Consider the following 25112-nt stretch of genomic DNA (forward strand, 5'->3'; position numbering starts at 1 on the left):
TTTTATAAAGATAAGGCATCGGGTGTAACGGATATGTGTGGGAACCTCGAAAAACAGCACAAAGCAGCTTCTGTCGCTCCGGGATTGGCAACCTCGTCTCAGGAATAAAGAAATCCCTTCGCTTTTCATATTTCGGAAAAGGCCTTTGCGATGCGTCGAGACAGAAAAGAGGGGAAAATAAGCTTCTAAAGGAGAAAAAGTTGGGGAACAAGAAAGGATCGTTTTTCGGAAACACAAAAGCACCGCTAACTCCAGGCCGGAATATATACAATTTTTGTTTCCCCACATTTATTGTGGCTTCCTCGGTCAACAGGTCAGACTAAATGGTCCAAATCCTTGAACGTGTGCAAGAGTGTAAATCCCCCCCTCTTTTCCCTCAAAAACTTGGGGACCAAATTTTTTTTAAAAAAATTTAAAACCAAGGGACAACATCCTAAAAACTGTACATCGTTGTCTTACAAAGGACCCTTCCGCCCGCCCCAAAGTCACTCCAATGGTATCAAAGTGAGCTCAGGTGCCTCTTTTTAACTATATAATTATAATTATAATTATTATTATTTTTAATAAAAGTCACTTTTCCCCCCTTTTAAAAAACTGACATCACTGCACCCCGGTTATTATCTCCATTGTCTCTGTCCGGCCAGGAACAAGGCGATGCTAAGGAAGAAGGCCGCCTGCGAGAGGTTGGCACCGCTGGGCGAAGCGTTGGCTTTTTTGTCCATTTTGTTGGTATTTCGCGTGACTTCTGTCGCGTTGAACACGAGCTCCGGCAAGCACTGTGCCGACCCGCACCCGCTGCCACTGCCTTCGCCGCTGCCCATGTCGCTGTCGATGGCTAAAGAGAAGGGACACAGAGACAGGGTTTCAGTTACAAACGCAACGCAACAAAACGCATCATCAGCTTGTGTGACAGCAGCAGTTCTCAACCTGTGGTTCTGCAGAATGTGATCACAAGGTCCCATGAAGAACAGAAGAATCCTAGAGTTGGAAGAGACCTCGTGGGCCATCCAATCCAACCCCATTCTGCCAAGAAGCAGGAAAATCGCATTCAAAGCACCCCTGACAGATGGCCATCCGGCCTCTGCTTCAAAGCCTCCAAAGAAGGAGCCTCCAACACACAGAGAGAGAATTCCACTGCTGAACAGCTCTCACAGTGAGGAAGTTCTTGTTGTTGTTGTTGTTGTTATTATTATTAGCAACATTTATATCCCGCCCTTCTCACCCCGAAGGGGACTCAGGGCGGTTTACAAGTATATATATACATACAATATATTATATTATATGACTATATTGCAATATTATTAGTAATATTGCATGTAATGTAATTATACAATTATAATAAGGTAAAGGTTTTCCCCTGACGATAAGTCCAGTCGTGACTGACTCTGGGGGTTGATGCTCATCTCCATTTCTAAGCCGAAGAGCCGGCGTTATCCGTAGACACCTCCAAGGTCATGTGACCGACATGACTGCATGGAGTGCCATTACCTTCCCGCCGGAGCAGTACCTATTGATCTACTCACATTGGCATGTTTTCGAACTGCTAGATTGGCAGGAGCTGGAGCTAACAGCGGCCACTCACACCACTCCCGCAGTTCGAATCCAGTGAGCAGAGTGAGCTCCCGCTGTTAGCTCCAGCTTCTGCCAACCTAGCAGTTCAAAAACATGCAAATGTGAGTAGATGAATAGGTACTGCTCTGGCGGGAAGGTAACAGCACTCCATGCAGTCATGCCAGTGGCCACATGACCTTGGAGGTGTCTACGGACAACGCCGGATCTTCGGCTTAGAAATGGAGATGAGCACCAACCCCCAGAGTCAGACATGACTGGACTTGACGTCAGGGGAAACCTTTACCTTTACCTAAAAGGAATATGGGTGCACTTTTTAAAAGGGATTATTTGAGTATATTAGGAGGAGGCTAGTAAGCCTTGTAACACTTAACACACATATCTATCTATAAGGTAAAGGTAAAGGTTTCCCCTGACGTTAAGTCCAGTCATGTCTGACTCTGGGGGTTGATGCTCACCTCCATTTCTAAGCCAAAGAGCTGGTGTTGTCCGTAGACACCTCCAAGGTCACGTGGCTGGCATGACTGCATGGAGCGCCCTTACTTTCCCACCGGAGCTGTACCTATTGATCTACTCACATTTGCATGTTTTTGAACTGCTAGGTTGGCAGGAGCTGGGGCTAACAGCGGGCACTCATTCCACTCCCGGGATTTGAACCTGAGACCTTTCAGTCTGCAAGTTCAGCAGCTCAGTGCTTCGCCACTGGGGCTCCTCTATCTATCTATAAAGGTAAAGGTTTTCCCCTGACGTTAAGTCCAGTCATGTCTGACTCTGGGGGTTGATGCTCTTCTCCATTTCTAAGCCAAAGAGCCGGCGTTGTCCGTAGACACCTCCAAGGTCACGTGGCCAGCATGACTGCATGGAGCGCCCTTACTTTCCCACCGGAGCTGTACCTATTGATCTACTCACATTTGCATGTTTTCGAACTGCTAGGTTGGCAGGAGCTGGAGCTCACAGCGGGTGCTCATTCCACTCCTGGGATTTGAACCTGGGACCTTTTGGTCTGCAAGTTCAGCAGCTCAGCGCTTTAACACACTGCGCCACTACCAGGGGCCCTATACATCTATCTATACATCTATCTAATCTATTTATATTTATATTTAAGAGACCCTTTTCACCACCCAACTGTCTGTGGACATCCTAGTGCTCACTCCCTCCGATATATCCGGATCTATGTGGAGAAAATCACTTTGTCTGAAAACCACTAAATGCTCATTCACACTATGCAACTATATTGCTATGATTCCACATTGACAGTCATGGAAACCTTTAGAAAATCTGACTTTTAACAGGCTTTTAAAGATGTAAACAAAGAGAGGAAAATGAGCTGCCACAACGGCACAGTCTCACTCACGATTCAAATCGTCGTTCCCGTTGTAGGCGTTCTTCAACCGGGCAGTCATCACTCGAAGGGAGTGGATCTGCTGGCGAATCACCATGTCGGGCCGGGAGGTGTCGACCACCACTTCGGGATTGTTTGCCTGGTTGGCGAGGCCATTAGCCGTCACGGCAAAGACGTATCTGCGGAGAAAAAGGACACCCATTCGATCAAGGGTCAAGTCGTGCATGGCTATCCATCTCGAGGGCTCCATAGAGCTTTAAAAGTATTGGTTAATTAATGGCTAAACTAATAATGTTAGTACAGTAGAGTCTCACTTATCCAACACTCGCTTATCCAACGTTCTGGGCCTGCTTCTGGCCAATGAGATAGTCAGGTTAATTGGGATTGTTGTTGTTTGTGTCTTCAAGTCATTTCAGACTTTGGGTGACCCTAAGTCCAAAATTATTTATTCATTAATTTACTACATTTATTTACTACATTTATATCCCACCCTTCTCACCCCAAAGGGAACTCAGAGCAGCTGTATATACATACAATATATTATATTATTAGCATAGCACAATATTAGCATTATATATTACTACAGTAGAGTCTCACTTATCCAACACTCGCTTATCCAACATTCTGGATTATCCAACGCATTTTTGCAGTCAATGTTTTCAATATATCGTGATATTTTGGTGCTAAATTCATAAATACGGTAATTACAGCATAACATTACTGTGTATTGAACTACTTTTTCTGTCAAATTTGTTGTTAAACATGATGTTTTGGTGCTTAATTTGTAAAATCATAACCTAATTTGATGTTTAATAGGCTTTTCCTTAATCCCTCCTTATTATCCAAGATATTCACTTAACCAACATTCTGCCGGCCCGTTTAGCTTGGATGAGTTATGTTGGATAAGTTGGATAAGTTTATGTTGGATAAGTGAGACTCTACTGTACTTGGGTGGAAGATAATAATAATAATAATAATAATAATAATAATAATAATAATAAAACTTTATTTATACCCCGCCACCATCTCCCCAATGGGGACTCGGGGCGGCTTACATGGGGCCATGCCTAAGACAATACAATATAACCATAACATAATACAATTAAATAATACATTACATAAAATAAACAGTACAACATAAAATCGAAACAGCAATATAACAAGAGCGGGCCGCATGAATACTACATTAAAAAACTAGATTAAAAATTAAAACTCTGGGTGAGAAAGGGATCAGAATAAAACCTCGAGGGACGGGACATCAGATAGTGAACCAGTCTAGAGGATAAATATTGGGGGGGAGTAGCATAGAACATTTACTCTCCAAAAGCACACCGGAAGAGCCATGTTTTTAAATCTTTCCTGAAGACTAAAAGATCACTAAGGCGCCCTAAGTGATATTTCAGAGCAAGGAAGGAACCAGAAAACTCTATAAAAATGTGTGGCATCATCCTATACTGACAGCTGATTCGAAAGCACATACCGTATATACTAGAGTATAAGCCGACCTGAATATAAGCCAAGGCACCTAATTTCCCACAAAAAAACTGGGAAAACATTGACTCCAGTATAAGCCGAGGGTGGTAAATTTCAGAAATAAAAATAGATACCAATAAAATTACATTAATTGAGGCATCGGTAGGTTAAATGTTTTTGAATATTTACATAAGTTAACACTGTCCAACTCTGATCAAATCATGATTCTCATCTTCTTCAATGTAAATGTGCTTATGTATCCTTTTAATAATAATACAGTAAAATAATAAATGTAGTAATAATAATAAATACAGGAAAAGAATACATGTAATAATAAATAGAGTAAAATAATAAATGCAATAATAATAATAATAATATTAATAAGATCAGAGTGAAATAATAAATGTAATAATAATAATATAAATAGAGTAAAATAAATGTAATACAGTAGAGTCTCACTTATCCAACGTAAACGGGCTGGCAGAATGTTGGATAATAAGGAGAGATTAACATAAAGCCTACTAAACATCAAATTAGGTTATTATTTTACAAATTAAGCACCAAAACATTATCTTATACAACAAATTTGACAGAAAAAGTAGTTCAATACACAGTAATGCTATGTAGTAATTATTGTATTTACAAATTTAGCACCAAAATATCACAATACATTGAAAACATTGACTACAAAAATGCGTTGGATAATCCAGAATGCTGGATAAGCGAGTGTTGGATAAGTGAGACTCTATTGTAGTAGTAACAATAATAGAGAAAAATAATAAATGTAATAATACCAATAATAATAGAGAAAAATAATAAATGTAATACCAATAATAATAAGAGAAAAATAATAAATGTAATAATACCAATAATAATAGAGAAAAATAATAAATGTAATAATACCAATAATAATAAGAGAAAAATAATAAATGTAATAATACCAATAATAATAAGAGAAAAATAATAAATGTAATACTAGCAACAATAATAGAGAAAAATAATAAATGTAATAATACCAATAATAATAGAGAAAAATAATAAATGTAATAATACCAATAATAATAAGAGAAAAATAATAAATGTAATAATACCAATAATAATAGAGAAAAATAATAAATGTACCATATATTCTCGAGTATAAGCTGACCCAAATATAAGCCAACCAGGACCCTCACCCGAGTATAAGCCGAGGGGGGCTTTTTCAGTCTTAAAAAAAGGGCTGAAAAACTAGGCTTATACTCGAATATATACAGTATATACTTGTTGTTTTCACACCATCCTTATTACTGGAACCCTAGACCGCTGTACCCATCTTTTCAGATAGTAAAAGGCTTTTGAAATGTCTGCTAATCTCAAATCTGGTGTTGGAGAATGGATTTACAGATACTATGGACTGCCATATATTATATAGTAATAGCTCTGAAATAGCTATTAAATATAAATAGCAAATGAAACCTATATTTTTTTCGTGTCAGAAGCGACTTGAGAAGTCCAAATCACTCAGTGAAGGCTATCGTGCCTTGGACACATCATAAAATGACAGGAATCCTTGCAAGTGACGATAACACAGGGGACAATGGACGCCAAAATGACTCTATACTTTGGAGACATTACTGAGGAGGCCACCTGGAAGGGGGGAATATGACCAACGGCGGCTCAAACAAGAGTCGCGATTCCATCCCAACCTGCTTTTGTCGCTCCCGTTCCAACACTCGTCTTCGTTGACATTCCCGGCGGCCATTTTATCGTTGCTGCAGATGTTGCTGGGAAGGGACGACCAGAACTTCTTGGCTTGCTTCAGCTTTTCCTTCACGTCTGTCACCTAGAGAGAAAGTCCCAGGATGAAAGTGATGAGAGAGAAGGAGGAGGAAGATCGTGGTGGAAGGAGGAAGGCAATGGCAGCGGGATGGGGCGCATTCAATAGATCTACAACCATCCAAGGTTGGACTAGATGGCCCTTGGGGTCTCTTCCAACCCCATGACTCCAATAATAGAAATTACAAATCCATCCCATGTTTGTATGCTTAAGGCAGGGGTCCCCAAACTTTTTAAACAGGGGGCCAGTTCACAATCCTTCGGACCGTTGGAGGGCCGGGCTATAGTTGGCCACCGAGCAATAATAATAATAATAATAATAATAATAATAATAATAATAATAACAACAACAACAACAACAACAACAGCAGCAGCAGCAGCAGCAGCAATATTAATAATAATAATAAAGAGGGTTGGAAGAGACCCTTTGGGCCATTGAGTCCAATCCCCTTCTGCTTTTGTGCACCGAAAACACAAGCAAAGCACCCCTGACAGATGGCCTCCCAGCCTCAATGATAATAATAATAATAATAATAATAATAATAATAATAATGGTCGGAAGAGACCCTTTGGGCCATTGAGTCCAATCCCCTTCTGCTTTTGTGCACCGAAAACACAAGCAAAGCACCCCTGACAGCTGGCCACCCGGCCTTAATGTTAATAATAATAATAATAACAACAACAACAATAATAAAGAGGGTTGGAAGAGACCCCTTGGGCCATTGAGTCCAACCCCCTTCTGCCTCTGGCACCAAAAGCACAAGCAAAGCACCCCTGAGAGATGGCCACCCAGCCTCAATGTTAATAACAACAACAACAACAACAACAACAACAACAACAACAACAGGGCATCCCTGACAGATGGCCACCCAGCCATAATAATAATAATAATAATAATAATAATAATAATAATAATAATAATAATAATGGTTGTAAGAGAAGAAGAGACCCCTTGGGCCATTTAGCCCAAACCCCTTCTACCCTTGTGCCGTGGAGGCCGGATAAATGACTTCGATGGGCCGCATCCGGCCCCCGGGCCTTAGTTTGGGGACCCCTGGCTTAAGGTATTTCGGCTTTACTGATGGCCCAATGTCCCAGGGAAGTTGAAGGTTGGCCAAAGACGGACCACAGCATTGCCCACTCACCAACCGATCCAAACTCGTTCCTGCCGCTGTCGTCGGCCGCTCCTCTGGGTTGTAAGGTCGAAAACGGGCGCTGAAACTGCTTTCGGAGACCGAGCGAGATGTCCGGCTTTGGGCCAGCATTTTGGGCTGTCCACATCCTTGGAAAACCTACAACGGCATCATCATTGCAGAAACGTAAGAGAGCAACACGTAGAAATAACTAGCTATTTTTTCATAAATTCCACTTTTTGCATTATATAAGAAAAGGCTACCATTGCATGACAACGAGAACTCGAAAACACATGGAGTCACAACATACTGTGGGATAGATCCTGGATTTGTTTTAACCCAACCAACATTGGAAAAACCCTTTTCCAATTACTGTATATATTCGAGTATAAGCCTAATTTTTCAGCCCTTTATTTTAAAGATTGAAAAAGCCCCCCTCGGCTTATACTTGGGTGAGGGTCCTGGTTGGCTTATATTTGGGTCAGCTTATACTCGAGAAGATATGGTACATTTATTATTTTTCTCTATTATTATTGGTATTATTACATTTATTTTACAAATTTAATTACAAATTGTAATTACAAATTTAGTACCAAAATATTTATTTATTATTAGCATAGCACAATACTGGCAATAAATTACTATATTGTACTATATAAATATAGTGTAATATTATTAGTAATATTACATTTAATATATAATATATAATTAATATTATTATATTGTATTATTAGTATTATATTGTATTACAAAATAATATTAATACTACATGCATATAAAATATATTATAATATTATATATTATTGTAATATATATAAATATCACGATATATTGAAGACATTGACTACAATAATGCATTGGATAATCCAGAACCGTGGATAAGCGAGTCTTTGATAAGTGAGACTCTACTGTAGTTACTTTAACTACTAAATAGGTTTTGTCCTGTTACTGTTATGCCGGTCCAGAAATGGAATGTGCTGAGTTTTCTGCTGCTAACAATTACTGCTGTTCTTGTGTCATTGGGAAGTATGGGGAAATGCTCTCTGTTGCCCCCAAATGATCAATTCAGATACTGCATTTGGAAATTGTAATACAACTGCAAACGCAATTCTTTTCAGCACAAAACCCATGAGATCCTTTCCTTCCCCTGTTCATTTCTCAGAAATAACCATGTTCACAATATACTCAAAAGTAGTGAATTACATCCAAAGCCACAAGGCCGGGCTGTGGTGCAGGCTGGTGAGCAGCCAGCTGCAATAAATCACTCTGACCAAGAGGTCATGAGTTCAAGGCCAGCCCGTGTCGGGGTGAGCACTCGACAATTAAAAATAAAAAAGAGTCCCTGCTCGTTGCTGACCTAGCAACCCAATAGTTGCATCTATCAAGTAGGAAATTAAGGTACCACTTATAAAGTGGGGAGGCTAATTTAACTAATTTACGACTCCATAAAAATCATCATTGGAATGAGGAAGTGCCGTCGCAGTGGATGATGAAGCAGCTGCTCCCCTTGTGGCCGGAATCGAACATCCCCTCAGGAGAAAGTTAAACTGCCTCTGCGTCTGTCTCTGTTCTATGTGTACATGGCATTGAATGTTTGTCTTATATGTATACAATGTGATCCGCCCTGGGTCCCCTTCGGGGTGAGAAGGGCGGAATATAAATACTGTAAATAAATAAATAATTCCATTCCAGCGGAAAAAGCAGCTGGTTATCATAATAACATTTTAGCAAAGCGAGATGTTCCCTACCTTTTGGGAGACCTGCATGCTGTTCTCTTGCATGTTCATGATGGCGTCGGAGATCTTCACGTCAATGGGATCCATGACGGTTTCAATGTTGAACGGTCCCTCCAGCCGTTCAGCCACCATCAACATCGAATCTGATTAGAGAGGCAAAGGGTTGAGTGGAAAATCGAGCAATTAAACTGTGTTGAGTCCACAGTGTAGACCAGGGGTCCTCAAACTTTTAAAGCAGAGGGCTGGTCCACAATCCTTCAGACCGTTGAGGGGCCGAATTATCATTTGAAAAAAAATACAAACAACAACAAATTCCTATGCAGACTGCATATGTCTTATTTGTAGTGCAAAACAACAACAATAACCATGAAAGACCAATACAGTATTTAAAAATGAAAATAATTTTAACCAACATAAACCTATCAGGATTTCAATAGGAAGTATGGGCCTGCTTCTGGCCAATGAGATAGTCAGGTTAATTGGGATTGTTGTTGTTTGTGTCTTCAAGTCATTTCAGACTTTGGGTGACCCTAAGTCCAAAATTATTTATTCATTAATTTACTACATTTATTTACTACATTTATATCCCACCCTTCTCACCCCAAAGGGAACTCAGAGCAGCTGTATATACATACAATATATTATATTATTAGCATAGCACAATATTAGCATTATATATTTCTACAGTAGAGTCTCACTTATCCAACACTCGCTTATCCAACATTCTGGATTATCCAACGCATTTTTGTAGTCAATGTTTTCAATATATTGTGATATTTTGGTGCTAAATTCGTAAATACGGTAATTACAGCATAACATTACTGTGTATTGAACTACTTTTTCTGTCAAATTTGTTGTTAAGCATGATGTTTTGGTGCTTAATTTGTAAAATCATAACCTAATTTGATGTTTAATAGGCTTTTCCTTAATCCCTCCTTATTATCGAAGATACTCACTTATCCAACATTCTGCCGGCCCGTTTAGCTTGGATGAGTTAGACTCTACTGTATTAAAAAATGGTTTATTATAAAAGCTATGAAAATTCGCCAAAGATCAGAGGATAAGGGAAACGTTTTGCATTTTGGTGAGCTAGCAGTGTTAAATGTGTTCTACCACTGTACCAAGTTTGAAGAAGATAGCTCAAAAAATGAGGGTGGGAGAGTCCTGTAAAGTCCCCCCCATGCTGTTTTTTTTGCTAGTGCGCATGCGCGTCCACCTTCCTAAGACCTTGGACACGTTTCCTGGGAGCGCCATTCGAACTGGGGACCTTGTGATTCGGAATGACGTGAGGCCACACACATCACTGCTAAGGAATGCAAGTCTCGGGGAAATGCATCACTCGAGAACAACTTGGGAAGATAAGCAAATCCATGCTCAGAAGACATGTTCAGCTGGGAACTGTTCCGGCTGTTGACCCAGACAGATAAGGGAGTCCTATGGAGCAATGAACTCAATGGCACCAAATAAACAAGAGCTGGTCTGGTTTGAAGGTGAGAGCCGGGCAAAGCGGGAATCGAAAAGGAAAACTGGCATTTTTTCACTTTTCAGAATCAAGAGAAATAGAGACGAATGAGGGAAGCAAAAAGTGTAGATACCTAAACCAGATCTTAGCACAGGCTTCGTTTTCCCTTATCCAAAATTCTTGTTTTGGATTTCTTCAATATTTTTTATTGAAGTTTTACCTTAAAAGATGGAGTAAATTAACATCAAAAGAGTGAGAACATTAGATTGTATAGAAAGTAGGAAAACTGCGATTAAAAAAGGATCAAAAAGGGAGAGAGAAAAAACCGAAAACAAAGCTAAAGTGTCCATATTTATATAAAAAATAAAAATCTGAACAAATGGCGATATAAAAATGCAAAAGTACAATAGAGTCTCACTTATCCAACACTCGCTTATCCAACGTTCTGGATTATCCAACGCATTTTTGTAGTCAGTGTTTTCAATATACAGTAGAGTCTCGCTTATCCAACATAAACGGGCCGGCAGAACGTTGGATAAGCGAATATGTTGGATAATAAGGAGAGATTAAGGAAAAGCCTATTAAACACCAAATTAGGTTATGATTTTACAAACTAAGCACCAAAACATCATGTTATGCAACAAATTTGACAGAAAAAGTAGTTCAATATGCAGTAATGCTATGTAGTAATTACTGTATTTACGAATTTAGCACCAAAATATCACGATGTATTGAAAACATTGACTACAAAAATGCGTTGGATAATCCAGAACGTTGGATAAGTGAGGAGCCCCAGTGGCTAAGTGTTTTAAAGCACTGAACTGCTGAACTTGCTGACCGAAAGGTCCCAGGTTCAAATCCCGGGAGCAGAGTGAGCACCCGCTGTTAGCTCCAGCTTCTGCCAACCTAGCAGTTCGAAAACATGCAAATGTGAGTAGATCAATAGGTACCGCTCCGGCGGGAAAGTAACGGCGCTCCATGCAGTCATGCCTATGGCCACATGACCTTGGAGGTGTCTACGGACAACGCCAGCTCTTTGTCTTAGAAATGGAGATGAGCACCAACCGCCAGAGTCGGTCACGACTGGACTTAATGTCAGGGGAAAACCTTTACCTTTTACCTGGATAAGCGAATGTTGGATAAGTGAGATTCTATTGTACATTATAACTGTACCCCCAATTAGCTTCTGACACGATAAATATAATACTCCAGAAACTTTGTTTCTGTGGCTGCCACAAACGATATTGAATTGGTTGAGACTTGATGAGATGTTCATTGAAAAGGTAAAAAAGGGTAAAGATTTTCCCCAATATTAAGTCCAGTCGTGACCGACTCTGGGGGTTGGTGCTCATATCCATTTCTAAGCCGGGCTGTGGCGCAGGCTGTTGAGCAAGGAGCTGCAACGAATCACTCTGACCAAGAGGTCATGAGTTCGAGGCCAGCTCGGAGCCTATGTTTGTCTTGTCTTTGTTCTATGTTAAAAGGCATTGAATGTTTGCCTTATGTGTGTAATGTGATCCGCCCTGAGTCCTCTTCGGGGTGAGAAGGGCGGAATATAAATACTGTAAATAAATAAATAAATAAATAAATAAATAAGCCAAAGAGCCGGCGTTGTCCGTAGACACCTCCAAGGTGATGTGGCTGACATGACTGCATGGAAAGCCGTTACCTTCCCGCCGGAGCGATACCTATTGATCTACTTACATTTGCATGTTTTCGAACTGCTAGGTTGGCAGGAGTTCATTGAAAAACGATAGCAAAATGTACTCTAGCAGGATGTTCCTCCTGCAAAAACAAAGTCTTTGCTGTTTAATAAACCTTTCCCATGTTTTAAAGATAGAGCCACTTAGGAAATGACATTTAATACCCAGGAAGAAAAAAATGTGTTGCACAGTGTTATGACTGTCTATTAACGTTATAATACACAAGACATGGGCCGAATCCAAGGAGAGCAATGCCAAAGTTCATGCCTCACAGTTCCCTGCTTTTGAGAAGATCCGGTCGCAGCAACCAGATCGCAACAGTGCCGAGCATACCGCCGGGCCCGAACCCGCTTCACGCAAGATGCTCCCCTCCTTGAGCCATTGTGGGTCGATTCACAGGAGCCCACAATCAGCAGATTGTCCTTCCCCATCCCGTTCCCTGGCCTCCTGCCGAGTCTTCTGTAATATCCTCCCCTTTTGCTATCATGCGCACACACCGAGCGGGACACACAGTGCAACCCTTTTCAGTTCTGGGCTGTTCTGGTTACAGCCTCGGATGAATCGGCCAGTGTGCTCGCATCCCCTCTGACGAAAGTGGGTTTGCTAAGGCTCCGTCGGAAAAAGCCGGGACAAGGCAGACCTCTGTAACACGCTCTGTGTACAAAGCGCGGACATGTCCGCCAAAGGCACATTCCAACGGAGCGCTTGCAGACACAGACTATTCAGGACTCTCCGGTTGGGCCATTCCCGGATCTGAAATACTGCGGACTACAAGTGCTATTGGGAACTGTTAGCTCCAGCTTCTGCCAACCTAGCAGTTCAAAAAAATGCCAATGTGAGTAGATCAATAGGTACCGCTCTGGCGGGAAGGTAACAGCGCTCCATGCCGTCATGCCTGCCACATGACCTTGGAGGTGTCTATGGACAACGCCGGCTCTTCAGCTTAGAAATGGAGACGAGCACCAACCCACAGAGTCAGACATGACTGGACTTAACGTCAGGGGAAATCTTGACCTTATAGTGGTATAGTACCATAATAATAATAGTAATAATAATAATAGTAACAACTACTGTATATAATCAAATATAAGCCTAGTTTTTCAGCCCTTTTTTAAAGACTGAAAAAGCCCCCCTCGGCTTATACTCGGGTGGGGGTCCTGGTTGGCTTATATTTGGGTCAGCTTATACTCGGGAATATATGGTACATTTATTATTTTTCTCTATTATTATTGGTATTATTACATTTATTATTTTTCTCTATTCTTGTTGCTACTATTACATTTATTTTACTCAAACAACAAATTTGACAGAAAAAGTAGTTCAATACACAGTAATGCAATGTAGTAATTACTGTATTTACTAATTTAGCATCAAAATATCACGATGTATTGAAAACACTGACTACAAAAATGTGTTGGATAACCCAGAACGTTGGATAAGCAAGTGTTGGATAAGTGAGATGTCACAACCTCTGAAGATGTCTGCCATAGATGTGGGTAAAATGTCAGGAGAGAATGCTTCTGGAACATGGCCAGACAGCCTGGAAAACTCAGAGCAACCCAGTAAATATGGGTTGCTGTGAAAACAAGCATTGGGGATAAAGCTTCATTGGAGACCCCTTTTCTCTATGATAATAACTCTTCCAGGAGCAAATTTCTGAGGGGTAGATTTATCTCACTTCCTGGCATCTCCACCCCGTTCTTAACTAGGAGTTGTTTGTAAGTCAGATGTTTGTAACTCCGGGACAATTCGTATTTCGTACGACTCACCGATGAAGTTGTTCCACTCGGTGTCCAGCTCTCCTTGGTTGGCAAGGCAGCCCCGCATGACGTTGAAGCAGTAGTTGTAGCAGGGCTTGACGGCCACCAATCCCCGGCAGTGCGGACAGTACATCATCTTCAGCAAGGCCTGGACACCCTGCGGGGTGGGGTTGACCTTGGGGAAAAGAAAGACGTGTAAGTCAAGGGAACGCTTGCAAAATTACTACTGTTACCATACTATTGTGGTTAGGAAAGCTCCAACATCATGGTCTCTACACTCTGCAACTCTGGAAATGCATCACGGAATATATGAATAGCAAAAGGAGACGTATCCAACGCCAAACACGGTGCCAAATAAAAAAGCACCCAATTCGCAAGACTTCAAGAAATCCCAACCAGTTTGTAGGCTGTTAGGAATTGTGGGAGTTGAAGTCCAAAACACCTGGAGGGCCAAAGTTTGTCCGTGCCTAATCTACACTGTAGAATTAATGCAGTTTGATACCACTTCGTCATGATTGCAATGCCACGTGCATTATGGTGCTTGATTCAAGGCATTATGTCGCTCGGTTTCAAAACCAAGTGGATAGTATTGTCCTGATGTGTCATGGGGGTGCATCTACACTGTAGAATTTATGCAGTTTCACACCACTTTGTTATGATTGCAATGCCATGTGCAGTATGGTGCTTGATTAAAGACATTATGTCGCTCGGTTTCAAAACCAGTTACAGTAGAGTCTCACTTATCCAACATAAATGGGCCAGCAGAACGTTGGATAAGTGGATATGTTGGATAATAAGGATTAAGGAGAAGCCTATTAAACATCAAATTACATTATGATTTTACAAATTAAGCACCAAAACATCATGTTATACAACAAATTTGACAGAAAAAGTAGTTCAATAGGCAGTAATGCTATGTAGCCATTACTGTATTTACTTATTTAGCACCAAAATATCACAATGCATTGAAAACATTGACTACAAAAATGCGTTGGATAATCCAGAACATTGGATAAGCGAGTGTTGGATAGTGAGACTCTACTGTAGATAAGACTGTCCTGAGGTGTCATGGGGGTGCATTTACATTGTAGAATGAATGCACTTTGACACCACTTTGTCATGATTGCAATGCCATGTGCATTATAGTGATCGATTCACGGCATTATGGAGCTCAATTTCCAAACCAAGTGGATAAAATCCCCTTGTACTGTCCTGACGTGTCATGAGAGTGTATCAATAATAATAATCATCATCATAATAATGATTTATTTTTCTATCCCACCACCATCTCTCCGAAGGGACTCGGGGAGGCTAACATGGGGCCAAGCCCAAAAAACAGAACATGAACAAGATTAAAAACATATGTAAACAACATAAACAAACATATTAAATAAAACAGATTAAAAACATACTGTATATACTCAAGTATAAGCCTAGTTCTTCAGCCCTTTTTTTAAGACTGAAAAAGCCCCCCTCGGCTTCTACTCGGGTGAGGGTCCTGGTTGGCTTATATTTGGGTCAGCTTATCCTCGAGAATATATGATACATTTATTATTTTTCTCTATTATTATTGGTATTATTACATTTATTATTTTTCTCTATTATTGTTGCTACTATTACATTTATTTTACTCTATTTTTATTATTAACAATAAATTTATTATTTCACTCTGATATTATTATTGCATTTATTATTTTCCTGTATTATTATTATTATTATTATTATTATTATTATTATTATTATTATTACATGCATTATTTTACTCTCTTATTATTAAAAGGAAGAAGATGAAAATAATGATTTAATCAGAGTTGGACAGTCTTATCTTAAATTGGAGCTTTATGTAAATATTCAAAAACTTTTAACCTACTGATGACTCAATTCATGTAATTTTATTCGTATCTATTTTTATTTCTGAAATTTACCGCCCTCGGCTTATACTGGAGTCAATGTTTTCCCAGGGTTTTTTTGTGGTAAAATTAGGTGCCTCGGCTTATATTTGGGTCGGCTTATACTCGGGTATATACGGTAATAATACAGTATAACACAGTAATAGTAAAATAGAATGGTAAAATGATATAAGGCCCGGGTTGTGGTGCAGGCTGGTGAGCAGCCAGCTGCAACAAATCACTCTGATGAAGAAGTCATGAGTTCGAGGCCAGCTCGGAGCCTGTGTTTGTCTCTGTCTTTGTTCTATGTTAAGGCATTGAATGTTTAATGTGTAATGTGATCAGGGTGAGAAGGGCGGAATATAAATACTGTAAATAAATAAATAAACAACAACCGCTAACAGATTAATTGACTGCATTAATTCTACAGTCTATCTACTATAGAATTAATGCAGTTTGACACCACTTTTAACTGGGATCCTGGGTGAAGTTCCACTAGAGAAGGCAAAAGGCTCAACTATAAATTGACCACATGGAGACAAGTTATATGAGTCTACACTGACCATTTAATGCAGTTTCAAACTTCACTATATGAAAATTTCAATCTGCATTGTATGCATTGTATATGGAGCCAAAGTCATTCACATATACCTTATACCACGCATGGGCAAACTTTGGCCCTCCGGGTGTTTTGGACTTCAACTCCCACAATTCCTAACAGCCGGTAGGCTGTTAGGAATTGTGGGAGTTGAAGTCCAAAACACCCGGAGGGCCAAAGTTTGCCCATGCCTGCCTTATATGCAGGTAATTTAATCAATATTATTTTAATAATTGTGTGCACGGACAAAGTTATTAGGGAGTGAATGTAGTGGAACCAGTAGCGTCCAGTTAACACCATGTGCAAAGAAAACTCACACCAGGCAGAGGAATTGAAAAGAACAAAGGAACTTTACTCTTGCTTGTTGAGTTGAAATATAAAACAGTTCTGCAATCGTACAATGTCCATGTAGTTGCATAAGATCAATAACTAATCAATCAGCATTCAATACATACAGCATAGCATATTCATAACTACTACAGTAGAGTCTCACTTATCCAACATAAACGGGCCGGCAGAATGTTGGATAAGCGAATATGTTGGATAATAAGGAGGCATTAAGGAAAAGCCTATTAAACATCAAATTAGGTTATGATTTTACAAATGAAGCACCAAAACATCATGTTAGACAACAAATTTGGCAGAAAAAGTAGTTCTATACGCAGTAATGCTATGTAGTAATTACTGTATTTATGAATTTAGCACCAAAATATCATGATATATTGAAAACATTGACTCCAAAAATGCGTTGGATAATCCAGAACGTTGGATAAGCGAGTGTTGGAGAAGTGAGACTCTACTGTACTTGACTGTAGCTAGAGAGAGACTGTCTTTTTCTGTGCTCTCTCTTGAAGCCCAAATTCCCAACTGACAATCTCAGCCACCTGCCAGCAAACAGATACATTGTTTTAGGCATGGCTTTGCCTCTGCAAAAAGGCTGAGCTCCTTTGTTCCCTTTTGCAAACAACTTTTGCAAGGATTTCTTTACACACACACACATATACAGTAGAGTCTCACTTATCCAACACTCGCTTATCCAACATTCTGGATTATCCAACGCATTTTTGTAGTCAATGTTTTCAATATATCGTGATATTTTGGTGCTAAATTCGTAAATACAGTCATTACTACATAGCATTACTGCGTATAGAACTACTTTTTCTGCCAAATTTGTTGTCTAACATGATGTTTTGGTGCTTCATTTGTAAAATTATAACCTAATTTGATGTTTAATAGGCTTTTCCTTAATGCCTCCTTATTATCCAACATATTCGCTTATCCAACATTCTGCCGGCCCGTTTATGTTGGATAAGTGAGACTCTACTGTATATAGCAATTTGGCGCAATAAAAGTTTGGGTGCATTAAAAACCAGAAATCAGGGTGTCAAAGCACATTAATGCTAGAGCGGAGACGTAACCAAAGTCAGACCAAGGTTGGGTTGACTTGGGAAAGAATGGTGACCTCTATGAGTCAAAGCCTCGGAACAAAGGAAAAGCATTTCTCCTGCCTTAAGTGAACGCGATTGACCCCTTTTTTCGGAACGAAACGCTCCAAAGGCTATTTGCAAGGCATGCCTGCTCCATCCCCCTTCCTTGCAATCACTTCTAAGCCTTGATTTTGTATGACACATCAGTCAGCCATGTGTTCCTCATTACAGGGAAATTTCTGAAGCCTATGAATCGCCAAAGATCGGGTTCCACTCCGCCCTGAGTCACTGTGGGATCTGGCTCACATATTTCCCCTCTTTTTTATTTTTAGGTTCTTTCCTCTCTTTTTTTTCCTCCACTCCCCTTATTATTATTATTTTTAAAATAAGATGCCCTCGAGGTTTGGGCAGGAAATGTCCGCGTTTGGCGGCAATTGAAACCTGTTGCTTTTAATGCCTGTCAAGGGTTTAATAATAATCGGCCGAATCCCCAACCGTTCTAAAGGGAAACACGAAAGAAGGATTTATGCAAAAGGAGAGAGTTCCCAGAGTCACAAAACCCCAAAACGGCACAAAATATTATCTCAGAATCCACATGGTTCAAAAGAAACTGTGGTTTAGGATGGAGAGAAAGAAACAAGAATTATTATTATTGCTATTATTTTATTATGACACAGCAAACAAGATAGATATGCTGGATTTCATACACTTTAAAATAATAATAATACATTTTAAAATAATAATAATGATAATGATAATTATTATTATCATTATCATTATTATTTTAAAGTGTATCAATACAATATACAGTAGAGTCTCACTTATCCAAGGTTTACCTATGCTGCACCTCTCCTTGAGGACAGGCAAGACATTATTATTATTATTATTATTATATTATTATTGACAAAAGACAATAATAATACACTAGAGTGTCACTTATCCAAGACTCACTTATCCAAGGTTTACCTATGCTGCACCTCTCCTTGAGGACAGGCAAGAAAGACATTATTATTATTATTATTATTATTATTATTATTATTATTATTATTATTATTATTATTATTATTATGACACAGCAAACAAGATAGATATGCTGGATTTTGAATCACAAAATCAATAGTCGAACACTTCCCAAGTGTCTATGACTGTATGATGTATTTTCGGATGATGAGCGCAGATCCCAGTCGGGTGGCCTTTTGCAGTTGGCAGATCGTAATTTTGTCAATGTCTATTATTATTATTATTATTATTATTATTATTATGACACAGCAAACAAGATAGATATGCTGGATTTCATATCACAAAATCACAAGTCAAACACTTCCCAAGTGTCTAGGACTGTGTGATGTATTTTCGGATGATGCGTGCAGATCCCAGTCGGGTGGCCTTTTGCAGTTGGCAGATCGTGATTTTGTCAATGTCTATTGTTTCCAAATGCCGGCTGAGATCTTTTGGCACGGCACCCAATGTGCCCATCACGACATCATCATCATCATCATCATCATCATCATCATCATCATCATCATTATTGACACAAAGGCAATAATAATAATACAGTAGAGTCTCACTTATTCAAGACTCACTTATCCAAGGTTTACCTATGCTGCACCTCTCCTTGAGGACAGGCAAGTAAGACATTATTATTATTATTATTATTGACAGAAAGACAAGAATAATAATACAGTAGAGTCTCACTTATCCAAGACTCGCTTATCCAAGGTTTACCTATGCTGCACCTCTCCTTGAGGACAGGCAAGTAAGACATCATTGTTGTTGTTGTTGTTGTTGTTATTATTATTATTATTATTATTATTATTATTATTGACACAAAGACAATAATAATAATACAGTAGAGTCTCACTTGTCCAAGGACTCACTTATCCAAGCTTCTGGATTATCCAATGCATTTTTGTAGTCAATATTTTCAATATATCGTGATATTTTGGTGCTAAATTTGTAAATACAGTTATTACAACATAACATTACTGCGTATTGAACCACTTTTCTGTCAAATTTGTTGTATAACAAGATGTTTTGGTGCTTAATTTGTAAAATCATAACCTAATTTGATGTTTAATAGGCTTTTCCTTAATCCCTCTTTATTATCCAAGATATTCGCTTATCCAAGGTTCTGCCCGCCCATTTAGCTTGGATAAGTGAGACTCTACTGTATTTAAGGGTGCATCTACACTGTAGAATTAATGCAGTTTGATACCTCTTTAACTCGCTCAATGCTATAGAATCCTGGAATTCTATTTTCACAAAGTCTTTCGTTTTCTCTGCCTACAAGAGCCTCACCCAACGACAGATCCCGGGATTCCACTGTAGTTAAAGTGGGGTCTAACTGCATTAATTTTACAGTGTAGATGCACCCCATGGCCAATCAGGACAGCTGTGGAGGATTCAATCCAGGGGTCCCCAAACTAAGGCCCGTGGGCCGGATGCAGCCCTCCAAGGTCATTGACTTTAGCCCTGTCCTAAACTTTAGACTTAGGGTTGACCTAAGTCTACCTGGTCTTTGGAGGTCTCTTTGCTTAGCTATGGCCTTATGAGACCATCTAGAAGGCTTTTGGAGGTCACTTTCCTTACCTATGGTTTTATTATATTGTCTAGGGCCTTATGAGATCATCTGGATGGCCTTTGAGGGCCCCCTTCCTTAGCTATAGTCTTATGAAACCATCTAGATGGTCTTTGAGGGTCCCTTTCCTTATCTATGGTCTTCTGATGGCCTTGTGAGATCGTCTAGATGGTCTTTGAAGGTCTCTTTGCTTAGCTATGGCCTTATGAAACCATCTAGATGTCTTTTGGAAGTCTCTTTCCTTACCTACGGTCCTATGGGACTATCTAGATGGCCTTTGAGGGTCCCTTTCCTCACCTATGGTCTTATGAAACCATCTAGATGTCTTTTGGAGGTCTCTTTCCTTACCTACGGTCCTATGGGACCATCTAGATGGCCTTTGAGGGTCCCTTTCCTCACCTATGGTCTTATGAAACCATCTAGATGGTCTTTGAGGGTCCCTTTCCTTATCTATGGTCTTCTGATGGCCTGATGAGATCATCTCGACGGCCTTTGAGGGTCCCTTTCCTTACTGATGGTCTTATGAGACCATCTAGATGGTCTTTGGAGGTCTCTTTGCTTACCTATGGTCTTATGAGATCGTCTAGATCAGGGGTCCCCAAACTAAGCCCCTCCAAGGTCATTGACCTGGCCTCTGTCCTAAACTTTGGACTTAGGGTTGACCTAAGTCTGAGACGACTTGAAGGCACACAACAACAACAATCCTAATTTTGGACAGTGTGAGGGACTGTGAACCGGCCCTCCAGTTTAAAAGTTTGAGGACCCCGGGTTCAATCCATTTGATTTGGCAACCTAGCCTTGTAACGAACAAGGCGTTTTCTCTTCTTCTCTGACATGATCCTCTCCAGCTGCCAAATTCTTCAATCTGCCGAAAGGCAAGCTTGGAAGCCGCCCCGCCCTAAGATCGCTTTTAAATCTCCCGTTTTTAAAAGGGTCGGCAACTTCTTACAGCCGGCGGGTTGCGTCCAATTACACAGCCTTGGCTCGCTCGCAAAATGCCTCGCCCTCCAAGGGCCGGGATTGGGGCGAGAGAGCCCAACATGCTCTCAATCACTCCCAGGCTGGGAAAAGAGAAATAATCCCAACCCGGAGTCACCGTAAGTGACAAAACTCATACAGGAAGGCACATATGTGATGGCTTGAAACCCTCATGTTTCAGTTATCGGTCCTGTTTGATGAAGGATTGTCTTGCCCCCCTTTTCTTGCAACAAATACATCATCTTGCATGGGTTACACTTTTGTTGAATTGTTCAAAACACCGTATTTACTGTATATGCTCGAGTATAAGCCGACCTGAATATAAGCCGAGGCACCTAATTTTACCATAAAAAAACCTGGGTAAACATTGACTCCAGTATAAGCCGAGTGTGGTAAATTTCAGAATTAAAAACCGATACCAATAAAATTACATGAATTGAGGCATCAGTAGGTTAAATGTTTTTGAATATTTACATAAAGCTCCAATTTAAGATAAGACTGTCCAGCTCTGATCAAATCATTATTCTCATCTTCTTCAATGTAAATGTGCTTATGTCACATGTAATAATCATAGAGTAAAACAATACATGCAATAATAATAATAATAATAAATACAGGAAAATAATACAGTAGAGTCTCACTTATCCAACACTCGCTTATCCAGCATTCTGGATTATCCAACGCATTTTTGTAGTCAATGTTTTCAATACATCGTGATATTTTGGTGCTACATTTGTAAATACAGTAATTACTACATAGCATTTCTGAGTATTGATCTACTTTTTTGTCAAATGTGTTGTATAACATGATGTTTTGGTGCTTCATTTGTAAAATCATAACCTAATTTAATGTTTAATAGGCTTTTCCTTAATCCCTCCTTATTATCCAACATATTTGCTTATCCAACGTTCTGCCGGCCTGTTTATGTTGGATAAGTCAGACTCTACTGTACCAATAAAATTACATTAATTGAGGCATCAGTAAGTTCAATGTTTTTGAATATTTACATAAAGCTCAAATTTAAGATAAGATTGTCCAACTCTGATCAAATCATTATTCTCATCTTCTTCAATGTCAATGTGCTTATGTATCCTTTTAATAATAATAGAGTAAAATAATACATGTAATAATAATAATAATAAATACAGGAAAATAATACATGAAATAATAAATAGAGTAAAATAATAAATGCAATAATAATAAGATCAGAGTGAAATAATAAATGTATTAAGAATGATAAAAATAGAGTAAAATAAATGTAATAGTAGTAACAATAATAGAGTACAATAATAAATGTAATAAGATCAGAGTGAAATAATAAATGTATTAATAATAATAAAAATAGAGTAAAATAAATGTAATAGTAGTAACAATAATAGAGAAAAATAATAAATGTAATAATAAGATCAGAGTGAAATAATAAATGTATTATTAATAATAATAATAATACAATAGAGTAAAATAAATGTACTAGTAGTAATAATAATAATAATAATAATAATAATAATAATAACAACAACTTTATTTTTATACCCCGCCCCATCTCCCCGAAGGGACTCGGGGCGGCTTACATGGGGCCTAGCCCGATAAAACAATCAAATATCAATAACACAGCAATAAAACAATTACAGTATACCAATAAAAACATCAATATCAGTAAAAGCAATCGTTAAAATCGAGATGAAGCATACAATATTAAAACAGGAGACTAATTCATAGATAATAGAGAAAAATAATAAATGTAATAATACCAATAATAATAGAGAAAAATAATAAATGTACCATATATTCTCGAGTATAAGCTGACCCAAATATAAGCCAACCAGGACCCTCACCTGAGTATAAGCCAAGGGGGGCTTTTTCAGTCTTAAAAAGAGGGCTGAAAAACTAGGCTTATACTCGAGTATATACAGTACTCAAATCTAATGCTCACCATTTCGGGCTAAATCACCTGGGCAAAATTGGGGTGCGCATTATATTAGCATCGTACAGTCATCTTACTGCTGAGCCAAAACAAAACGGGAAGCTGTTTCAAGAGCTCCCCATCTCTAATTTGATGGGACCTTGGGATTTGTAGTTTGGTGAGGCATCAGCATTCATTGGCAGAGAAGGCTCAAAGCCTTGTAAAACTACAGCCCCACGGATTCCATAGCATCGAACCAAGGAAGTTAAAGTGGCTTCATTCTGCAGCAGAGATGCACCCCAAGGTTTTCTTATCCATCATTGGAAGCTTTGGTGCTCTTACACAATTGTTTATAACTAAAGAATCCTAACAATAACAATCCTTATTGTTGTGCAACAACAATAATGCACAGCTTTTTTGGCTACATTACAAAGAGCACACTCTTTGCCGCTGTGCATTACATTCGGCAGGCAATACTTATTTTGATTTCAGGGTTTTGAAAACTGAGGTGTGCATTAGATTCAATGGCGTATGAGACTTGAGTCAATACGGTATGTTTTGCTGACTTATACAAGGCTTCCTTGACCGAGTGGTTTAATTTCACAAGGGCCTATTGTTCGTTCGGAATACAGACTTTGCTGAAACATGTCGAACATGTTTTCCCATCATTTAGGAACATTATCTCTCTTGTTTACTTCTGTTAGGATTTTCTGGCTGTTAGGGAAAACTAACCCAAAACAGCAGAGCATCCAAAATATGCAAAAAGAAGGATATTTAAAGCTGAGCATTCAGCTCACAGCAAGCAGAGCATGAAGTGCCTTTGGCAATGAGATTAATATATACCCACAAGTACAATGATATACACTGGTAAATGGTCAATAAACAGATATAAAATATAAACTTATATTGAATGAAGTACAATCAGTACAGAATTTACAATGTTAATGTTCCATACATCAAAATGAATATAGGACTGAACAATGTTCAGCCAGGCTGTGGTGTAGGCTGGTTAGCAGCCAGCTGCAACAAATCACTCTGACCAAGAGGTGATGAGTTCGAGGCCAGCCCTGTGCCTGCCTCTGTCTCTGTTCTATGTTATGGCATTGAATGTTTGTCTTACATGTGTAATGTGATCCGTCCTGAGTCCCCTTCGGGGTGAGAAGGGCGGAATATAAATACTGCAAATAAATGAATAAATAATAAATGTTTGCTCTATACATAAGTTATCACTCATTAAATCAATCAGTTGAAACTGAAGAGCATGTAGAACACACACACACGACCGGTTTCGACTTAGTTTTCTTCAGGTGTGTTTATCTGAGAAAATTATAATGAATTAACAGGAGCATATAACATATCCACATAAATATAATTATAAATCTGATATAATTCAGTCATATATTCATTTTGATGTATGGAACATTAATATCACATTGTAAATTCTGTACTGATTGTACTTCATTCAATATAAGTTTATATTTTATATCTGTTTATTGACCATTTACTAGTGCATATCATTGTACTTGTGGGTATATATTAGTTTAGTGTGTAACCAGGAACCCAATTACTTAATATTTGGCAATAAGATTGCCATTTCACCCAAGACTATCCTAGAAAACAAGTCCCTCTCCAAAATAATGTCACGCAACTCACTGGACACTTTAGTGATGGGTTTACCATTTTGTACGAGCCCATCCTAGGAAAGAAGTCCTTCAAAAATAATGATATGCAACTTTGGCCATCAGT

General features: G+C 39.0%; 1 protein-coding gene across 1 annotated transcript in view; it reads right to left on the reverse strand.

Annotated features, from left to right (window-relative positions):
* Positions 1-266: 266 nt before the first annotated feature.
* The window catches only part of gpc4 (glypican 4), an 87378-nt gene continuing 62532 nt past the window's right edge, over positions 267-25112 (reverse strand). Inside the window, exons 4-9 of the mRNA XM_062964021.1 lie at positions 14003-14168; positions 9081-9211; positions 7345-7491; positions 6070-6206; positions 2924-3090; positions 267-835 (exon numbers count right to left, since the gene is read on the reverse strand). Coding sequence (XP_062820091.1) covers positions 618-835; positions 2924-3090; positions 6070-6206; positions 7345-7491; positions 9081-9211; positions 14003-14168 — 966 coding nt within the window. The 3' untranslated portion in view covers positions 267-617. The remainder of the gene's footprint in view (positions 836-2923; positions 3091-6069; positions 6207-7344; positions 7492-9080; positions 9212-14002; positions 14169-25112) is intronic.

This window comes from Anolis carolinensis, unplaced genomic scaffold (assembly GCF_035594765.1).
Source record: "Anolis carolinensis isolate JA03-04 unplaced genomic scaffold, rAnoCar3.1.pri scaffold_12, whole genome shotgun sequence".
Classification (NCBI taxonomy): domain Eukaryota; kingdom Metazoa; phylum Chordata; class Lepidosauria; order Squamata; family Dactyloidae; genus Anolis; species Anolis carolinensis.